Source organism: Culex pipiens, chromosome 1 (assembly GCF_016801865.2).
Source record: "Culex pipiens pallens isolate TS chromosome 1, TS_CPP_V2, whole genome shotgun sequence".
NCBI classification, from domain to species: Eukaryota; Metazoa; Arthropoda; class Insecta; order Diptera; family Culicidae; genus Culex; species Culex pipiens.
The window spans coordinates 23797649-23815463 of NC_068937.1; the positions used below are offsets into that span (position 1 = coordinate 23797649).

Consider the following 17815-nt stretch of genomic DNA (forward strand, 5'->3'; position numbering starts at 1 on the left):
AACCTTATTAGGATTGGCTCAACCCTCGAACTCTTCACGAACACGCACGCACGCGGTGACACTACTTTGCACCAGAGGGCACTGTTGAAGGCATGACACTGAGCTACTGCAGATTTAGCACAGTAAAAGCGCAAAAAGAACTGTCAGTTGTTGGGAACCGTAATTTAGTGGCACTTTGTCCGATTGCGTTAGCTAAGGCACCAACCATTCTGACAAAACATTGAATTTTGTTGGCGCCATCTATTGGGGGATAGCGTAATTTGAAGATTTTCACTGAAGGAGGTATTTCATTACGGGAAGCTATGTTGGAGAGCTTGAATTTTTTTTAAAACTTTTTTGAGATTTTTATTCTTAAAATTAAATGTTGAAAAGAGAGAGAAAAAAAATTCTTTTAAAGCAAGTTTTTGATAAATTTAATAAGGATTTCCTCTCAGTCGTTCTAAAGTTGACTCCTTACTTCACACTCTCTCCCTACAAAACTGAATCCGGTACTATCTGGCCAATTTCAGCAGCACGTCGTCGTCGTCGCAAAAGCAAGTGACAGCACCGTCACCGCCAACGCCACCGTGCTTCGTTTTAATTCAAATTAAATTAAATTTTAAATTTGAAATGCAGCCGACTGGCAAAATGTGAAATGTCAAAAAAGAAGGCAGGATTTCTTCAGAGACGTTGAGTTTTGAGCTATTCTTGGCTCACTCGAAGTGTTTAATGTTTTTTTTTAGTTTTTAATTGTAGGTTATTTTACATACAAAATTAAAAAAATAATCATCGCTTCCAACAAAAAAATAAACCCAAAACGCATAATGAAGACCATTCGGGAATCCGGAACAACATAATGATGCGAATTAAAAAGGGACTCCCATCCCAGGCTTTCCCTTTTGCTTCCGGGCTCTCAAGCAGAACCAGCAAACAACAACAAGATTGATCGGCCCTTTTGTGCGGGGAGCAACCATAAGCTACTTGTTCTTTTGAATTCACTCAGATCACTTAAAAAACGAAAATGCAAAAAAAATTGATGAACCAATAAAATTTTGCGTATAATTGACCAAAAACTGTCAAAATTTGTGTGATAAAAAACCCTGTAACGTCCTTTATGGACGACCCCCTTCAGAAAAATTCCGCAGCTTACAAAGGGCGCTCCTCGGCGAACATTCCTCAACTTGTTAGCAGCTAATTTACAATGACTGATGACATCCGGTCCCTCCGCTGTAGCTGGACCCTCTCCGATGCGGCACTAAATCGACTCTACAGTAGCAGTAGCAGCAGCACTTTGCAGCACTAGATAAGCCCCTTTCATTAGCTTCTTTAGATGCTTGGAATAATCTCGCGAGCGTGATAACAGTAATGTGTACAATATTATCCCCTTCTTTTGTTCCACTATGGTTCTATAGTTGTTATTTGTAACAAAAAAGTTATACTAACTTGTTGGCCTTTGTCCTATCTTCCTTTTAATATCTATGTGTGTCTATGTCTCTGTGTGTGTTTATGAGGATAACCATATCTCTTATCTTAGCATCCACTAATTACCCCTCGCAATTTACATCCAATATACAGCATAAACCCCCACCTTTGTCTGCTTCCGCTGTCCCCTGAAGATATATTTCCATACCTTAAATAGTGTCACCGACGGCCCGGCGACCATATCCATACGCACTACATATTTGAGAGTAACAAAAACATATCAAAAAGAAAGCCTCCCCACTTTGCCCCTACCCTTGTGTTGTTCTAAATTTTAGAGCATCGCCGGCTTTTTTGTCCCCTGTTTGTTACTGTTGTTGTTGTTTGCGCCTAAATTTATGTGGGGAGTTCTCTGGAAAATCGATTCTGGTTACAAAATAAATTAATTTAGCATTGTTTTGATTTTGATTTTTTTCGATAGTTGATTTCTTTTGTGAAAAAGTGAAAAACTTGGTCTAAAATTGGCAACGTGAGCGAATACACTCAAACCCCGATGGTTTGACACCAACTGTTGTCAAATGAACGGGGTCACTTTTTAGTTTGACACCCCTTTTACACGATGTTCACACACACTACCAAACGTTTGTTTTGATGGTGTTCGTGAGCGCCGTGTAAAAAGTGACAGTTTGTCACGTTTTAGTTTTGACTTTGACCAAGCAACGGGGTACAAAATAAAAAAGTGTCAATCGAAAAAGTGACCAACCACCGGGGGTTGAGAGTAGTTGAAACAGAATCGGCAAAGTTCTTTGTCATATTGGTCATGCCTGTAACATAGCAATCTGTTTTTTGTTGTTGTTGTTTGAATTCATCAATAATCCTACGTCTTTTTCTGAGAAATTTATTGTTTTGAAAGTATAAATCAAATCTCTTAAAATATGACACCACAAAAATATATCATAAATAATTGTTTTTTAGAAAAAAATCCTATCAATTAAATATATTTTTGTAAAATAAGATAGTAAACTATTTAAGTTAACTTTTTTTTGTAAATTATTGACCACATATCGAATTCTAAAAATTAATTTAAATTGACAAGCAATGAGCAATTAGTGTGATTCGATTTGCAAAAAAGTTTCGTACATCGTTTTGGACATCTGATGGTCGATTTCGCATGCAAAATTAAAATTTGAGCCAAATCCACGCAGAGGAACCTATCGGCCTAGGGTTTTCAAGTATTTTACCTTGTATGAAAATTTATAACATTTTTACTAGGAAATTTCGGTAGCATCATTACTTGTGATGCGGAATTCAAATTTAAGCTGAAGATTTTTTTTTTCAATTGTTTGAAATCAAGATGAAATCATTTGCTATTGTTTTTTTCTTTAAATTTGTTCCTCAACAAATCTTTTTTCTGTAATATTCCAGTAGAAATTATTTGAATAATAAATGGTTGATATAAATAAGATCGAAAGTGAAAAAACGATCTAAAGTGGAGCAATTCTCTACGAAATCGGTCTTTTTTCTTCAATTTTAATTTTTGTATTTTTTAATCCGACTGAAACTTTTTTGGTGCCTTCGGTATGCCCAAAGAAGCCATTTTGCATCATTAGTTTGTCCATAAAATTTTCCATACAAATTTGGCAGCTGTCCATACAAAAATGATGCATGAAAATTCAAAAATCTGTATCTTTTGAAGGAATTTTATGATCGATTTGGTGTCTTCGGCAAAGTTGTAGGCATGGATACAGACTACACTGAGAAAAAATGATACACTGTAAAAAATATTTGGTGATTTTTTTACTTAACTTGTTATCACTAAAACTTGTTTTGCAAAAAACACTATTTTGATTTTTTTTATTTTTTGATATGTTTTAGAAGACATAAAATGCCAACTTTTCAGAAATTTCCAGGTTGTGCAAAAAATCTTTGACCGAGTTATGAATTTTTGAATAAATACTGATTTTTTCAAAAAATCGAAATATTGGTCGCAAAAATGTTAAATTCGATGTTAAATCAAATTTGCAATCAAAAAGTACTTTAGTGAAATGTTGATAAAGTTCATCATTTCCAAGATAATTCCATATTTAGGTGATTTTTTTGAAAATGGTCGCAATTTTTTCATTTTTTAAAATTGGTGCACATGTTTGCACACTTTTGGAAAAAATATTTTTGAAAAGCTGAGAAAATTATCTATATTTTGCTTCTTGGGACTTTATTGATACGACCTTTAGTTGCTAAGATATTGCAATGCAAAGGTTTAAAAACAGGAAAATTGATGTTTTCTAAGTCACTCCCAAACAACCCACCATTTTTCAATGTCGAAATCTCAGCAAGTAATGGTCTGATTTTCAATGTTGAAATATGAAACATTTGTGAAATTTTAAGATCTTTTCGAAAACAATACTTTTAAAATTTTCAAATCAAGACTAACATTTCAGAAGGGCCAAAAATTCAATATTACGCCCTTTTAAAATGTTAGTCATGGTTTAAAAATTTTGAAAATTTTGTTTTCGAAAAGATCAGAAAATTTCACAAGTGTTTCATATATTAAAATTGAAAATCGGACCATTACTTGCTGAGATATCGACAATAAAAAATGGTGGGCTGTTTGGGTGAGACTTAGAAAACATCAATTTTCCTGTTTTTAAACCTTTGCATTGCAATATCTCAGCAACTAAAAGTCGTATCAACAAAGTCCCAAGAAGAAAAATATAGAAAATTTTCTCAGCTCTTCAAAAATATTTTTTCCAAAAGTGGGCAAACATGTGCACTAATTTTAAAAAATGAAAGTTTATAACATTTTTTTGCAATATGTGTTTTTAATGATCGAGAATTTTCAATACATTTCGAAAGTAAAAATATGTGCTTCAAATTTTCACAAAATTATTCCAATTTTTTTTTCTAAAATGTTCTAAAAATAATTGTACAAAATTCGTGACACTTAGCAAGTTGAGTTGAAAATATTATTACTTCTATAACGTATGAAAAATTCTTGATCAATTTATACCCAAATTGTAAAAACATAAAATTCAGTACTCTTAAAAAGCAGTTTTTTGAAAACTTTTAGTATTTAAAAAGTATCATAACTATGATTTTTTTGATACCAGCATTGAATTGCGTATGTTTTCGAAAATGCGTACTTTTGTGAACAATTACTGCCCCTGATCGCTTAAATGTCCCATGTGCATTTTCATAACTTTTGAGTTTTTGATGATGTTTGGTTCAAAATCGTGTACACTCAAACCCCGATGGTTTGACACCAACTGTTGTCGAACGAACGGGGTCACTTTATACGGAGTTCACATACACTATCAAACGTTTGTTTTGATAGTGTGTGTGAGCGCCATGTAAAAAGTGACAGTTCGTCACTTTTTAGTTTGACTTTGACCAACCAACGGGGTTCAAACTAAAAAAGTGTCAAACGAAAAAAGTGACCAACCACCGGGAGTTGAGTGTCTTTCAGAAAAGCCTGAAACATCCACACGGCGTGGCTGGAACAAAATATTATAAACCAAGATACCCCATCGGAGATTTATACTTAGAAAGTTGTGTTTTTTCCGGCTTTAATCAGAATCACTAAATATGAAAATATTCTATCTGTGAAAATCGCGTTTTTTAAATTTAAAGGTTTTTGGTACGGATTTTTAATTGATATGGCCTTATGTGGATCGACCTTTAAAAAATATATGTTTTTTATAGTTGTAGAGTAATCGAGCAGCGAACTTTCACTTGACCTTGAATCTCTGGGGCCATCTTTGTCACTCAAAAATCAGTCAAAATATTGTTGTCTTTTATGTGAAATATCTTTTGACAATCAAAACGGATTTACAAACCCAAAAAGGCGTTTTAAAGGTAAGAGATTTCTCTACAATTTACTTTTAGAAATATTTTTTAAGATCGATCCTTATAGGCCATTTTAATTAAAAATCCGTACTGAAATTCAAAAACCTTAATATTTTGAAAAAACAATTTTCACCGATATTTTATTTTCATATTTACAGATTCTGATCTCCAGTTAGAAATTTTTGAAAACTAAGACTGGCAACATTTTGCGTAAAACTTTTTTTTTACGGAGCACTGAAAAATATATTTTACTGACGAGAGTAAATCAATAAAGCTCACGGTTTAAAAAAATCACACTGAAAGAATGTCTAAAAAAACTTGATTTTGTTTGAAACTGTTACACTGCCGACTTCCCAGAGAACTGACCACCGTTTTGCGTTGCTATAACCTGCACGAGATTTCTAAGAGAGCAGCTGGCACTGCCGCAGTCCCCAAATAATCCGCCACTAATGTCGCCGCAGGCGATGGTCCATCGCGGCCCAGCAACTACCGACCACCAGAACCAGAACCAGCGCCAGGTAAACCTGACTCCCCGGTCGACCCGCCCCGCTCCCCTCCAAACTCCCATCCCCGGCCGGCCCTCGACCTCCCGGCGGAATGACAAACGGCTTTCTCGTGCCCATGTCATTGTTCATCATCGCTATCAGATTTTTATTGTTGCCACCATTACTACTGGACCCTCCACCATTGTGGCCATTCGCGGACCCACCTCCCCGTCCGTTGATGCTGTTCGGATGGTCCAACGACCCGAACGGTGACCGGGCCGTCGGTTTCTGGCTGTGGCTGTGACTGTGGCCGTGCTGGTGCTGCATCGTGTCGATGATCTCGTCAAAGTCCTCGGCCGACCCGCCGCCGTACTGCTGCTCCTCGTCGTCCGGCGGATAGGACAGTTTGGACTTGCCGGAGGTGCGCTCCTGGCCGGGCTTGACGATGTCGTTCTGGTCGGTGCCGTACTTGGGAGCGTACACCTTGCGGTTCGGGCCTGGGATTTCTGGAAGGTGGAGAAAGGGCGGAAGAAAATTAGGAAATGTCCTCTAGATGACAAACAACAATATTAAAAATTAAACAGATTACACAAGAATACATAATATTGCTTTAACTATGAGTAATCCTTAAGAATTTCGCAATGATTTTCGATATATTTAATGTTGTATATCTTCTTTTGATTGGAGTGGAGCATTCCCTATGACAGAAGATGCCATTTTGCATCATGAGTTTCTTTTCCATGCTCCATACAATTTTGCGGACTGACCATTCAAAATTTTATAATGTGGGATTTGCTGATCGATTTGTCTTGTCTTGTCTTCGGCAAATTGTAGTTTATGATTGAGACTTTAGAGCGGGGATGGATTATTCGCGAAAAAAACCAATTTCGCTTGCGAACATTCTTCACTCGCGAAAGAGAGAGGAGGCAAATCACGCAATAGAAAATCGCTCCCGAAATTCTCCAAGAAAATCAATCTGATTATGATTTTTTTGTGAATTTCCTTGTTAGCACCACTCAAAAATATTTATTTCATTTTGTTTACACACATTCACACATCTACAAAATGTGACAGGTAATTTTTCGACGTGTTACGTAACACTTTGCAGTGTAGTAGTGAAAAAGATCTACCACCGAATAATCAAGATGATGATTTTTAGATTATTTTTACCGATCTTTCGTGCGCGAGAGAGGAGAGCCATGCTTCGGATTTTTTCTCATGATTAGCATTCAAAGATTTTATTTTGATGATGATTATTACATCGCTGCTTAAGAAAAAAAGTACACGGAAAAAATCGAGATTTTTAATTTGACTATTTATTATTATCATTTCCAAAATAAGTATTTTCTATTTTTATTATTTCAGTCCGTTGCAAACATTTTTCAAAGTTTATGTCGCTTCCCCCTTCAAAGTCGGCCTGAATAATCAGGGGGTAAACCAATAATTTTTCGAAAAACTTCTAAATTTTAACGAAAATTTAAGTTTTATTAACCGAAAACCAGTTAAAAAAAAAATCCAGTGCGTTTATAATCATATTTAGCGTGTTTGAACTCCTTTGAAAACATTTAAAATTTTCATGAAATACCAATGTACAATCTCACGAAAAGTTTTTTTTTCGTGAAAAAAAATTCCGTCAATACCCCCCCCCCCCCCTTCCAGTCAGAGTTGAGGGACATAAACTTAAAAAAATATTTGCAACGGCCTTATTTGTTTTAAAAAACTAAAAAAGGTAACTTTTGCGTTGGTATTCGGGATAGTTTAAAATCTGGTATTGGCGATGTGAAAAAATAATTTTTGTATAATTTTTTCCTTTTTCGATTTTGTTGATTGGATAGGGACCGTCCATAAACCACGTAAACACTTTTTTGGAAATCTCAAACCCCTCCTTCGTGGACAATTGTCCATACAAAAAAAAATCTTTCTGTATGGAGTGCCTATAATGTCCACGTGGTTTATGGATGGCCTCATAGCTGATTGCTGAGATACATCCCTGAAAGTTGTTTTTTTTGAAAATCGAGTTTTTCTCAGTGATACCTAATTTTACATCATTTATCCACTAGTCAAATCTTGGAAACTATTGAAGCATTTGTGAAATTTTTTGTTCTTTTTATTAAAACAAATGAAAATTTACTAAAGCAAGCATATTAAAATGTCAAAAATAAATGTTTATAGATCTTTAAGAAATTACGTTTCTTTGTTGACAATATTTTCAATTATTTCCCACATTCAAGATACAAATCCCAAGTTTAAAAAAAATCGTGGTACACTATTTTGCATCATCCACCGCCCCCACGGCGTGTTTTCTGGGCAACCTTAAGGAGAAAAAATAGTCATCTCTAGTTTTAAAAGTGTCTTATAGAAAATTTTCTCAGCTTTCCAATGCTTCTTAGAGCGAAATGTTTCATCGGAAAATTTCTAAGATATCTATATTTTAAGTTTTTTGTTTATAATCCTTAATCATTTATTTGAAACTTTTAAATAACAGTCCAGGAAACTTGTCAAATGATGTGTTTCGTGTATCATTTTCTCATCATATTGTGCAAAATTAGACAAGAAACAACTTAGTAGAAGGTTGCAAACCGCTAAACGTTTTGAAAATGAAGTTTTAACCGAATTTTTGAATATGTGGGATTTATTCAGAAATTAAAATCATAATACCGCATTTAAATATTATTTTTACAGGATCAATAGATTACTACATAATTGATGTGTACAAATAACACCGGTAGGCTCTGATTCAGCTTGGAAGTAGCTGATACAACCGAAATTTTTACAGGTTTTTTTAAGATTGATAGGGTATTACAAGATTTTTATGAATACATATCATATTTCCTTAATCAAACATTGACCAGTTGCATGGATACAAAACATGTTTAATAATCGAAAATAAACCGCAAACTACTGTTGCAAGCTTTAGCAGACATACTTTTCATTAGTATAAAATGATTGTTTTAGTTTTTTGTTTTGAAAGATCAAGGAATTACCTATATTTTAGAAGTTTATAAGACTCTCTTCTTCAATATCATCTTAAAACAAAAAATCTTGATTTTTGTTCAAATAGTGTGGAAAGAAAGTTTCTGTTTGATTTTTTTTTGTTAAAATAATATTTAAATAATTTTTGTTCAACAAAAAAAAAGTTGTGACAGTGTTTTCAGTATTTTGAATTGGAAGACTCGAGTTTTATTGCTACTTTGAAGTGCATTTTCAACAGAACACATTTTATAAAATTTTATCTTTATTTTATACTCCTGAAAATATGACTTTTGAAGCTTGCAACAGTAATATGTAGTGCATTTTCCATTATAAATCATATTTGTATTTATGTTCCTGGTTAATGTTTTTGTTTTTGTTGTCTTTTTTTTTTTTATTTATTTATTTATTTATTTTATTTTATTTTTTTTTTAATTTAAAATTCAATAATACCATTAACAATCACAAACCTGTGAAAGTTTCGGTTGAACAAGCTAAATCAGATCAGACACGGGATATTTATACACAACCCAATAATTTTTTTTACACTGTTTTATGATTTTAATTTCTGAATAAATCCCATATATTCAAAAACTAAGACAAAACATAATTTTCATTTTTCATTTTTCATTTTTTTTGAAATATTTTAATGCACGAAAAAAAATATTTTAAAGTTAAATAGATGTCGCCAGATTAGGCCAACACAAATCTTATTAAAATTCTGTTGTTCTCAAAATTAAGACCAAACAAAATATTACCAAAAACATACATTTTCAAACTATTCTAATTTTATTTTAAAACATTATATTTTTCTTTTCTACAAATCTAGAGTTTTTTAAAAAGATTCTTTAAACATAGGAAACACAAAAGCTCATAGAACCTTTAAAAAACTCGAGAAAGGTTTTTTTTTTCAATATTTTGAGTCCACAAATATTATGTGATTTTTGGACAGTACAATTCTAAAGCATTTTAAGGTACTGTTTTTGTGCAGTTTTTTGAAATTTAAGTTTCTGTAAATTATTTTCCACTCAAGAAATCTTTTTAGAGATTCAGTCGATTTAGAAAAATAAGCATTTTTAATCTCTAAAAGTGTTAAAGTTTGACCGTTTATAAAAATACACTAAGAATTTTTTCTGAGAAATTTTGAAGCCTTCTCGAAATCACGATATGATGAGAAATTATGAAAAAATGAAAAAAAAACTATGATTATTCCTGAAACAGAGCAATTTTTTATAAATCGTCTTTTTCTTAAACTTTTGATCCAAATTTCATAACAAATATTTGTTTTTTTTTTAATTATTGATGAAATTTGTTATTATCAAAAACTGGTGTGTGTTTATTTTAAAGTATCAAAACCAGATTATTGATCATTTTTATGCAATAAATTTATTCAAAAAAAAAAATAAATAAATAATAATAGCTTTAGCACTAGATTTGGTGCACTTACACGCAGAAAAATATTTTGTAGGAGGTTTGATGATTTTGTTGAATATAGTCAACGCCGAATTTGTTTTTTCTTTTGTTGTTTTAAAAAAGTAGCTTTGACGTTTAGCGTTGATTGAAAAAAATTCTGATGTTCAAATTAACAAAATCTTTTGTTGATTCATATATGCCTTATATTTCTGCGTGTATGTACATTTAAAATTGTTTGAAAATAAGAAAAAAATATCAGGAATTGATAAAAGATTCAAAACAAAGTTTAATTTTTGGAGTGTATCTTAATCCTTAAGACCCACGACGCGTTTAGACGGACATCGGTTTTATTTTTTTTCTTCAAAAATCAATTTTCAAATCAATTTTGAATCTTCATAAAGTATTTTTACATCTTTGAAATCTTTGGATTGATAATTTTTCTAGTTCCATTCCATTTTTCTAGTTCGCTCATATTGATTCAAAGGTTTTACGGTACTTCGGATAATCGAAACTGGATTTTTTATTATTTTATTACTTTTAACATCAAATACGAGTTTGCGACCTCATTTAACTCAAATTTGAATAGTTGATTGCCTATTTAATTACAAAATGCTTTTTTTATATTTCATAACTCCCATTTTTACTGCCACCTTGGATTTTAAAACTCTAAAATACTTTCGAGTAGTTTAGGGGTTATACTCGACAATCAAAATTTAGACAAAAAAATGTATAGTTCGATTGTCCGAAGTGAAGTTTTTCAAGATTTTCGGATAATCGAGTCTGGAATGTATATGAAACAAATGTGAAAAACGCTCAAATAATTATTAACCCCTTCCCGCCCAGAGCAAACTCGAGATTTTTTACGTTTTTCACCATTACTCGTAACTGGATCGACCAAATTGGATGAATTTTTAATGGTTATAAGTTAAGATTCTATATAAACTAATGCAGTTTGAACCAGGTTGAAAAAGAGAGAAATTCAATTTTGAAGACAAAAAATGATGGTGCTCTGGAGTATCCATGGGCGTTAAATGGTTAAAAGCGTTGGACAGAATAACAGCCATCAGGAAAACAAAAATGATTAGAGTTTGTAGGACAGACCTAAAATCAAAAACTGAACAATATAAATGAACATAAAAATACCAAAAATCTATGAAGTACAGAAACATAAATAATGAAAAAAAAAACCATTATTCAAAAATTGTAGTCATAAATGTTTAGATATTTCTACATTTTACTTTATTTTCAACAAACATTTGACCACAGAAAAAGTACTAAGAATTGTGTTGAAAACCATTTTTGAAACTCACCATACAACCGGATGCTACTGTCAACCTCCCCGAGCGAGTTCTTCGCGATGCACCGGTACGATCCGACGTCCTCCTTCTGGAACGATCGCACCGTCAGCGACATCTTGGTTTCGTACATCGACTTGGGCGTGTCCTGGACGTGGTACTTGGGCGAGGACACAATCATTTCTCCTTCGTGGAACGGAAAGGTGTCAAAGTCAAAGCATCGAGAGATGGAAGACAGAAAGACAGGAAGGTCGGTCCATAAAAGGGGTTACTTTTTTTTTGGATTGTGAGGGTGGTGGTACTTACCGGTGTCCTTAACCCAGTAGTTGATGGATTTGGGCGAGGCTTCGACCTGGCACTCGATGGACACGTCCGTGCCGAGGGGCGCGCCAACCAGTTGATTGGGGACCTGGATCACGGGGTGGACTGTGGAGAAATTGAGAAAAAAATAAATGAATGTCGTTTTTGAAGTTTTTTGAAAAAGAAATGAAGAATCATTACAAATCAAACAAATTTCACTGCAACCTGTCTCAAAATTAGCCAACAGCTTCTCAAAATTTCTCACTTGTCGTCACCTTAATTTGCATTGTCAGGCGTACATGAACGTATTCACGTTCTCGACACCCGCCAGTTTCGTCATTGTGGTGCACACGTGTCGGGACGAAAACGAGCGCAGATTTGTGTTTTTCATAACATTAGCCAAGCCAAACACACAACCAAAAACACAAACACACGTACATTTGCCTGTGCAGCAGCAGCTAAATTGTATTAAATTAGCACACTAACACGTGGCCAACTGGCAGATTGTGCCACGTGGCGAACTCGTCGCCATCCAAGTAGTCGTCAGGTTTTTGAAGCCACGGGACACTTGTTCTTGTTCTTCGTATCGTCGTCTTCACCAGGGGAGATGAACGACGACGACAACGGGACGCCACCCGGTTTGTCATGTGGGAATGTTGCAAAATGGCGTACGTGACAAGCATGCCCAAAATGGGTGGTTTTGTTGGTTTTAAGTTTTTGCGGAACGACGAGTGTGAGCAGTGATTTGAACTCCTCCGGGGGTATTGGGTGACACAATATTGGGAGTTGGGTTAACTTTAAGTGGTTAAGTTGAGAAATCTAGAATCTATTTCGATATTAGTTTGAAGATTGATTTAAATGTTGCAATAGGAACTGTAGAACCACAGATAAACAGACGCAAATAATTGTCGCTTGAACCAGTAGCCAATTTTAGACACCCAAACCTAACTCCACTGAAATCCAATGGGGGCAGAACTAACTCATGTTCGGGATTTCGACTAATATTAGGGTCAATTTTATGAATTTGCAAAAATAATGTTAATAAAAAAAAGTTTGTGTAAGTTAGGCCACTCTAAATATTTTATGAAATAATGTCCCTCGACCAAAATTACAACTTTTTTTCATTAAATATATTTTTTATCACCATTTGGTATTAGTGAGCAGTTCTCTACGGAATCGGTATTTTTTCTTTAATTTTAATTTTTGTATTTTTTAATCCGGCTGAAACTTTTTTTGTGCCTTTGGTTTGCCTAAAGAAGCCATTTTGCATCATTAGTTTGTCCACATAATTTTCCATACAAATTTGGCAGCTGTCCATACAAAAATGATGTATGAAAATTCAAAAATCTGTATCTTTTGAAGGAATTTTTTGGTCGATTTGGTGTCTTGTGCAAAGTTGTAGGTATGGTTGTGGACTACACTGAAAAAAATGATACACGGTAAAACAAATTTTGGTGATTTTTAATTTTACTTTTTGTCACTAAAACTTGATTTGCAAAAAAACTCTATTTTATTTTTTTTATTTTTTGATATGTTTTAGAGGACATCAAATGTAAACTTTTCAGAAATTTCCAGAATGGACAAAATTTTTTTGACCGATTTTTTGAATTAATACAATTTAAAAAAAAAATCGAATTGTTCAATTTCATTTTTCGATGTAAAATCAAATTTGCAATAAAAGAATACTTTCGGAAATTTTGATAAAGGGCACCGTTTTCATGTTATAGCCATTTTTATGTAACTTTTTTCAAAATAGTGGCAATTATTCATTTTTTTTAAAATATTGCCCATGTTTGCCCACTCCTGAAAAAAATATTTTTGAAAAGCTGAGAAAATTCTCTATATTTTGCGTTTTCGGACTTAGTTGCTGAGATATTGCCATGCAAAGGGTTAAAAACAGGAAAATTGATGTTTTCTAAGTCTCACCCAAAAAACCCACCATTTTCTAATGTCGATATCTCAGCAACTAATGGTCCGATTTACAATGTTAAAATATGAAACAGTCGTAAAATTTTCCGATCTTTTCGAAAAAAAAATATTTTCTAAACTGTTTAATCAAGACTAACATATCAAAAGGGCGTAATATTAAATGTGCCGGAATAAAAAATACAGAATCAATTAAGAAGGTATTACACTATGGCAAACAAACTAACAAACTCGCACTTTATGACAGTTTAGCAGTTCGTCTGCTTTTATTTGTTTGCAAAAATATTTTGATTTTTGCATTTTTTCAAATAGTATAAAACATTGTACATTGTTTCCTTATGTCCAAATAAGATTAGTTTTTTTTCTTACAAAATTGAGAATTGTCCATTGAAAGGCGCTATGAAAACATTCGAAAATCTGTACCTTTTAAGGGAGTTTCCGATCGTTTAGGTGTCTTCGGTAAAGTTGTAGATTATGGTTAGATTCCTATTCAGAATAAAATAGTTACACTCTAAATACATATTTTTTTTAACAACTTGATATTAAAAAACAGCTTTTGACAAACTCTTCCCCTTAAGTATTTTTTTCATTTTTCAATAGCTTTAGTAGTCAAAAAGTGTCAGATTTTGAGCTATATGATATAATGGACATTTAGTTTTGGTCAAGTTAGGCTGTTGAAAATATTTATCAATTTTTTTGTAACGACCCTCCCCTTTCTCAAATTGACTCGAAAATTCAGGGAGAAAAAAAACATTTTTTTTTTCAAAAAACTTCAAAGTTTCTTGGCCAATTTGAGTGTAACAAACTGAAATCAATTTGTATCAGGTTCAATACTTCTAACTAACGTGAAATTTTCCGGGGATTCTGAATATGACAAAGTTGAGACCAAAAAAGTGCCACTATGGAGGCCTACAGGGCAAAAACTAACGTTGTAAAATGTTTGTTGTAGAAAAATCGAAAAACTATGAGAAAAACTGCAATTGGCCAAAAAGTTAATACCGTAGGCTTATAGTCCATGAAATTACCTATCTTTTGACCTATGGGAGTATGGGTGTTGGAGGCTGTTGCAAAAAGATATTAAGGTTTAAAAAAAAATCAATTTTTAACAGTAATTTGCAAAAGCTATGAGAAAAAGTCAAACCGATCCTGGATGTCTATGACCCATTTTGAAGTGCTTCGAAAGACCTTTCAAATGCATCTACGAGAGTTGCAATTGATGAAGTTTTACGGAAATGCGAGCAATTTTAAGATTTTTTAGGGTTTTTGGACCTCAAACTTCGAAGCCCGTTTTACCCCACTTCCCTTTGTCGTAGAGGGCTCATATTTGGCATGAGTTCATCTCATGTATAGACAAACAAACGCTGAAAGTTTCATCCAAATCGGAGCACCTCGATACGACCTCTAGAATAAACCGAGCAGAATTTACAAATACTGCCTCTTAAGTGAGATCCGGCTTCAAAAAAGTACATAAAAATCACTTAAGTAGTCATAACTCGAGACAGAGTTGCCAGATCTTCGATGTTGTGGACTCGTTGAAAAGTGTTTTTGATAACCTAACTAACGATGGTTCGGATGATGGATCCGGACATAGTTTACGTACATTTAAATGGGATTCGGCTTCAAAAAAGTACATCATATCACTTAAGTGGTCATAACACGAGACAGGTTGCCAGGTCTTCAATGTTGTAGACTCGTTGGAAAGGTGTCCACATTGTTTATGGATCTCCGTTAACGTGAGCACAGTACCTAAGAGGTCCTAATAAAAATAAGTGATAAGTAAAAAAACAGACTACCTACAGACTTTTTGTCAAGACTATACAGACACCGCCTTTGAGGAAAATGGCATCCCTCTACACGGCTTTTTTGTGGCGATCAGACCCGACCATTTGAGGTTATGTAAATTCAGACCATTTTTTAAACTGCTTGTAATTTTTGATAGGTAAGTCAGATCTTGAAAATTCTCAATCCACAAGAAAGTATATATAATATGGCAGGTTCTTATGCAAAACCCCCCTTTTTGAAAATGGACAAATTTATATGCAGCAGTTTTTTAAGCATAACTTTTGATGTGCTTTACTAAATCTTATAAATTTCAATACGGACTCATGGGACCCTAAGACAATTCGAAAAAGGCCAATACGGTCAAAATCGGCTCAGTCTGTGACGAGATATTTCAGTGACATTGATTCGGTACACATGTCTACGTACAGCCAAACACACAGACATTTGCTCAGCTGATGATTCTGAGTCGATATGTATGAATGACGGTTGGTCTAGGAGGTGACAATTTGAAACATGGAGATGACCTCCTAGCCAAATACAAACCACAAACCATTTTTAATCCAAAAAGGCTAAAAGAAGAACAGTCCGAAATTGGTCTGGCATATTCGACCAACGTCAAATTTATTGCAGAAGCTTGTTCGTGGCCTGGACTATGACATGGAAAAAAAATCAGATGAAATTTTTAATTGATCAAACGGTGAAAGTCGCCAAAGCGGCGAGTGTCTCTCAAAAAAGTAATCGAATCAAAAATCTTGAAAATCGATGATACCTGTTCGTTCAGATTCTTAATTTGTTTTCTTATTTTTACTACTATCCAATGTGCAAAACATTTGGTAAACCCAACTATCATATGTACGACTCGAATTCCTCGAACACGTCTCACTTCTAACATCGTGCGTTCTGGAACGCAAAACTAACCTCAACATTTTCCCACCGAAAAAGGTGTGTCATTGACACTTTTCGCCGAGGCATGTCCAAGTGAAACTTTCTCTACGTTTTCTGACGGTCCCACCAAAAAACAACTCAGATTGTTGGCTTGTGCAAACATTCAAAAAGTTCTACATTTCCAGTTTGTGAAGCTGTCGAGGTGTGATTGTCGGGTTGGCTCTAGTTGGTATGAAATTTTGCGTGTCAGTTGTGAGCTGTGAGATGTCAAATTTTGTGGGAATTGTGGTTCATCTAATTAGAAGTTGTTATTTTTTCCTTAATAAACTGTTAAAAAATAAATCAATTTAAGAAAAATAAGTTAAAACGAAAATTTGTTCAAATGAAGAAACTTACAGTGAATACTCAGCGATATCCGCTTGGACACCGAGGGTGGAACGCCGTTGGACGCGATGCACAGGTACGAGCCCATCTCGCTGCGTGAAATCTTGGTCAGTTTGAGCACCTCACCGCGGTACGAGTTCACTGGAAGAGGAAGAAGAAGAACCATAGTTGAGGAAGCAGTTGAACCGGACAGATCAAATGACAAATTACTTCCTGCTGGGAAGGGGGTTAATGGGAGTGTCGACAGAATCACGTGCCAAAAGTGACTGTCCCGCGTCCCGGAATGGTTTGGACCACTTTTGTTTGCTTTTACTAGGGTGCTTGGATGTTATTTCGACCTAAATGTCCCTATTTTCGTCCTAGTTGTACCTATTTTGGACCTACCACAAAAATCATCTAAAAACAATTTTAATCATGATTAAGACAGATTTTTTTTTCGAAAATGGACCCAAAATAGGTCACACCCCCCTAAAACATTCCACCCCGTTCAACGTGACGTGACCCGAGAGAAAAGGGGCGCTTTGGTGTGAGCAAATTGGTAGGATTATGACGTTGTTCGGCAGTGAAAGTGCCATAAATCAAAAAATCATCCGTTTGTATCATTTGATGTTCTCGGTTGGGTGCGAGAGAACGACGGGGAAAGGAAATCCTGACACGTTTTTTTGGGAAGAGTACCCTCTGTCGACGAAAAATACCATCATCAGCGCGCTGTCTAGGCTATAAATTATTGACTGCTTTGGCAGTCAAGACCGGGACTGGGGGGTCTTAATCAAAGTTATTGGAGATAGTTACAAAAGACGTGTAAGAACATCTGCTAGTCTTGGACCATATGTGGGGTATTTGATGTCTGAAGTTTTTTTTTGTTTGAAAAATGTGTTCTCTCCGAAAGTTTCTAAACATTTTAAATGGCTTTATCATTAAACCATCGAAATTTAATATGGATTGAATCTCAATTTTATCTAAATTTTATCTGAATTGCATTTAAATTTTATTTGAGTTTTATCCAAATTTTAAATTTTTTTTTCTAAATTATACCTAAATATACATTTCAAATAAATTAAATATACATATTACACAAGTTTTATCCAAAGTTTTCATTTTTAATTTTATCTAAGTTTCACCGGGATTTTATGT

At 34.1% G+C, this 17815-nt stretch overlaps 1 protein-coding gene across 1 annotated transcript in view; it reads right to left on the bottom strand.

Annotated features, from left to right (window-relative positions):
* Nucleotides 1–4620: 4620 nt before the first annotated feature.
* The window catches only part of LOC120414538 (lachesin), a 171435-nt gene continuing 158240 nt past the window's right edge, over nt 4621–17815 (bottom strand). Inside the window, exons 6-9 of the mRNA XM_039575749.2 lie at nt 16694–16822; nt 11711–11830; nt 11420–11590; nt 4621–6232 (exon numbers count right to left, since the gene is read on the bottom strand). Of these exons, the coding sequence (XP_039431683.1) occupies nt 5688–6232; nt 11420–11590; nt 11711–11830; nt 16694–16822 (965 nt within the window). The 3' untranslated portion in view covers nt 4621–5687. The remainder of the gene's footprint in view (nt 6233–11419; nt 11591–11710; nt 11831–16693; nt 16823–17815) is intronic.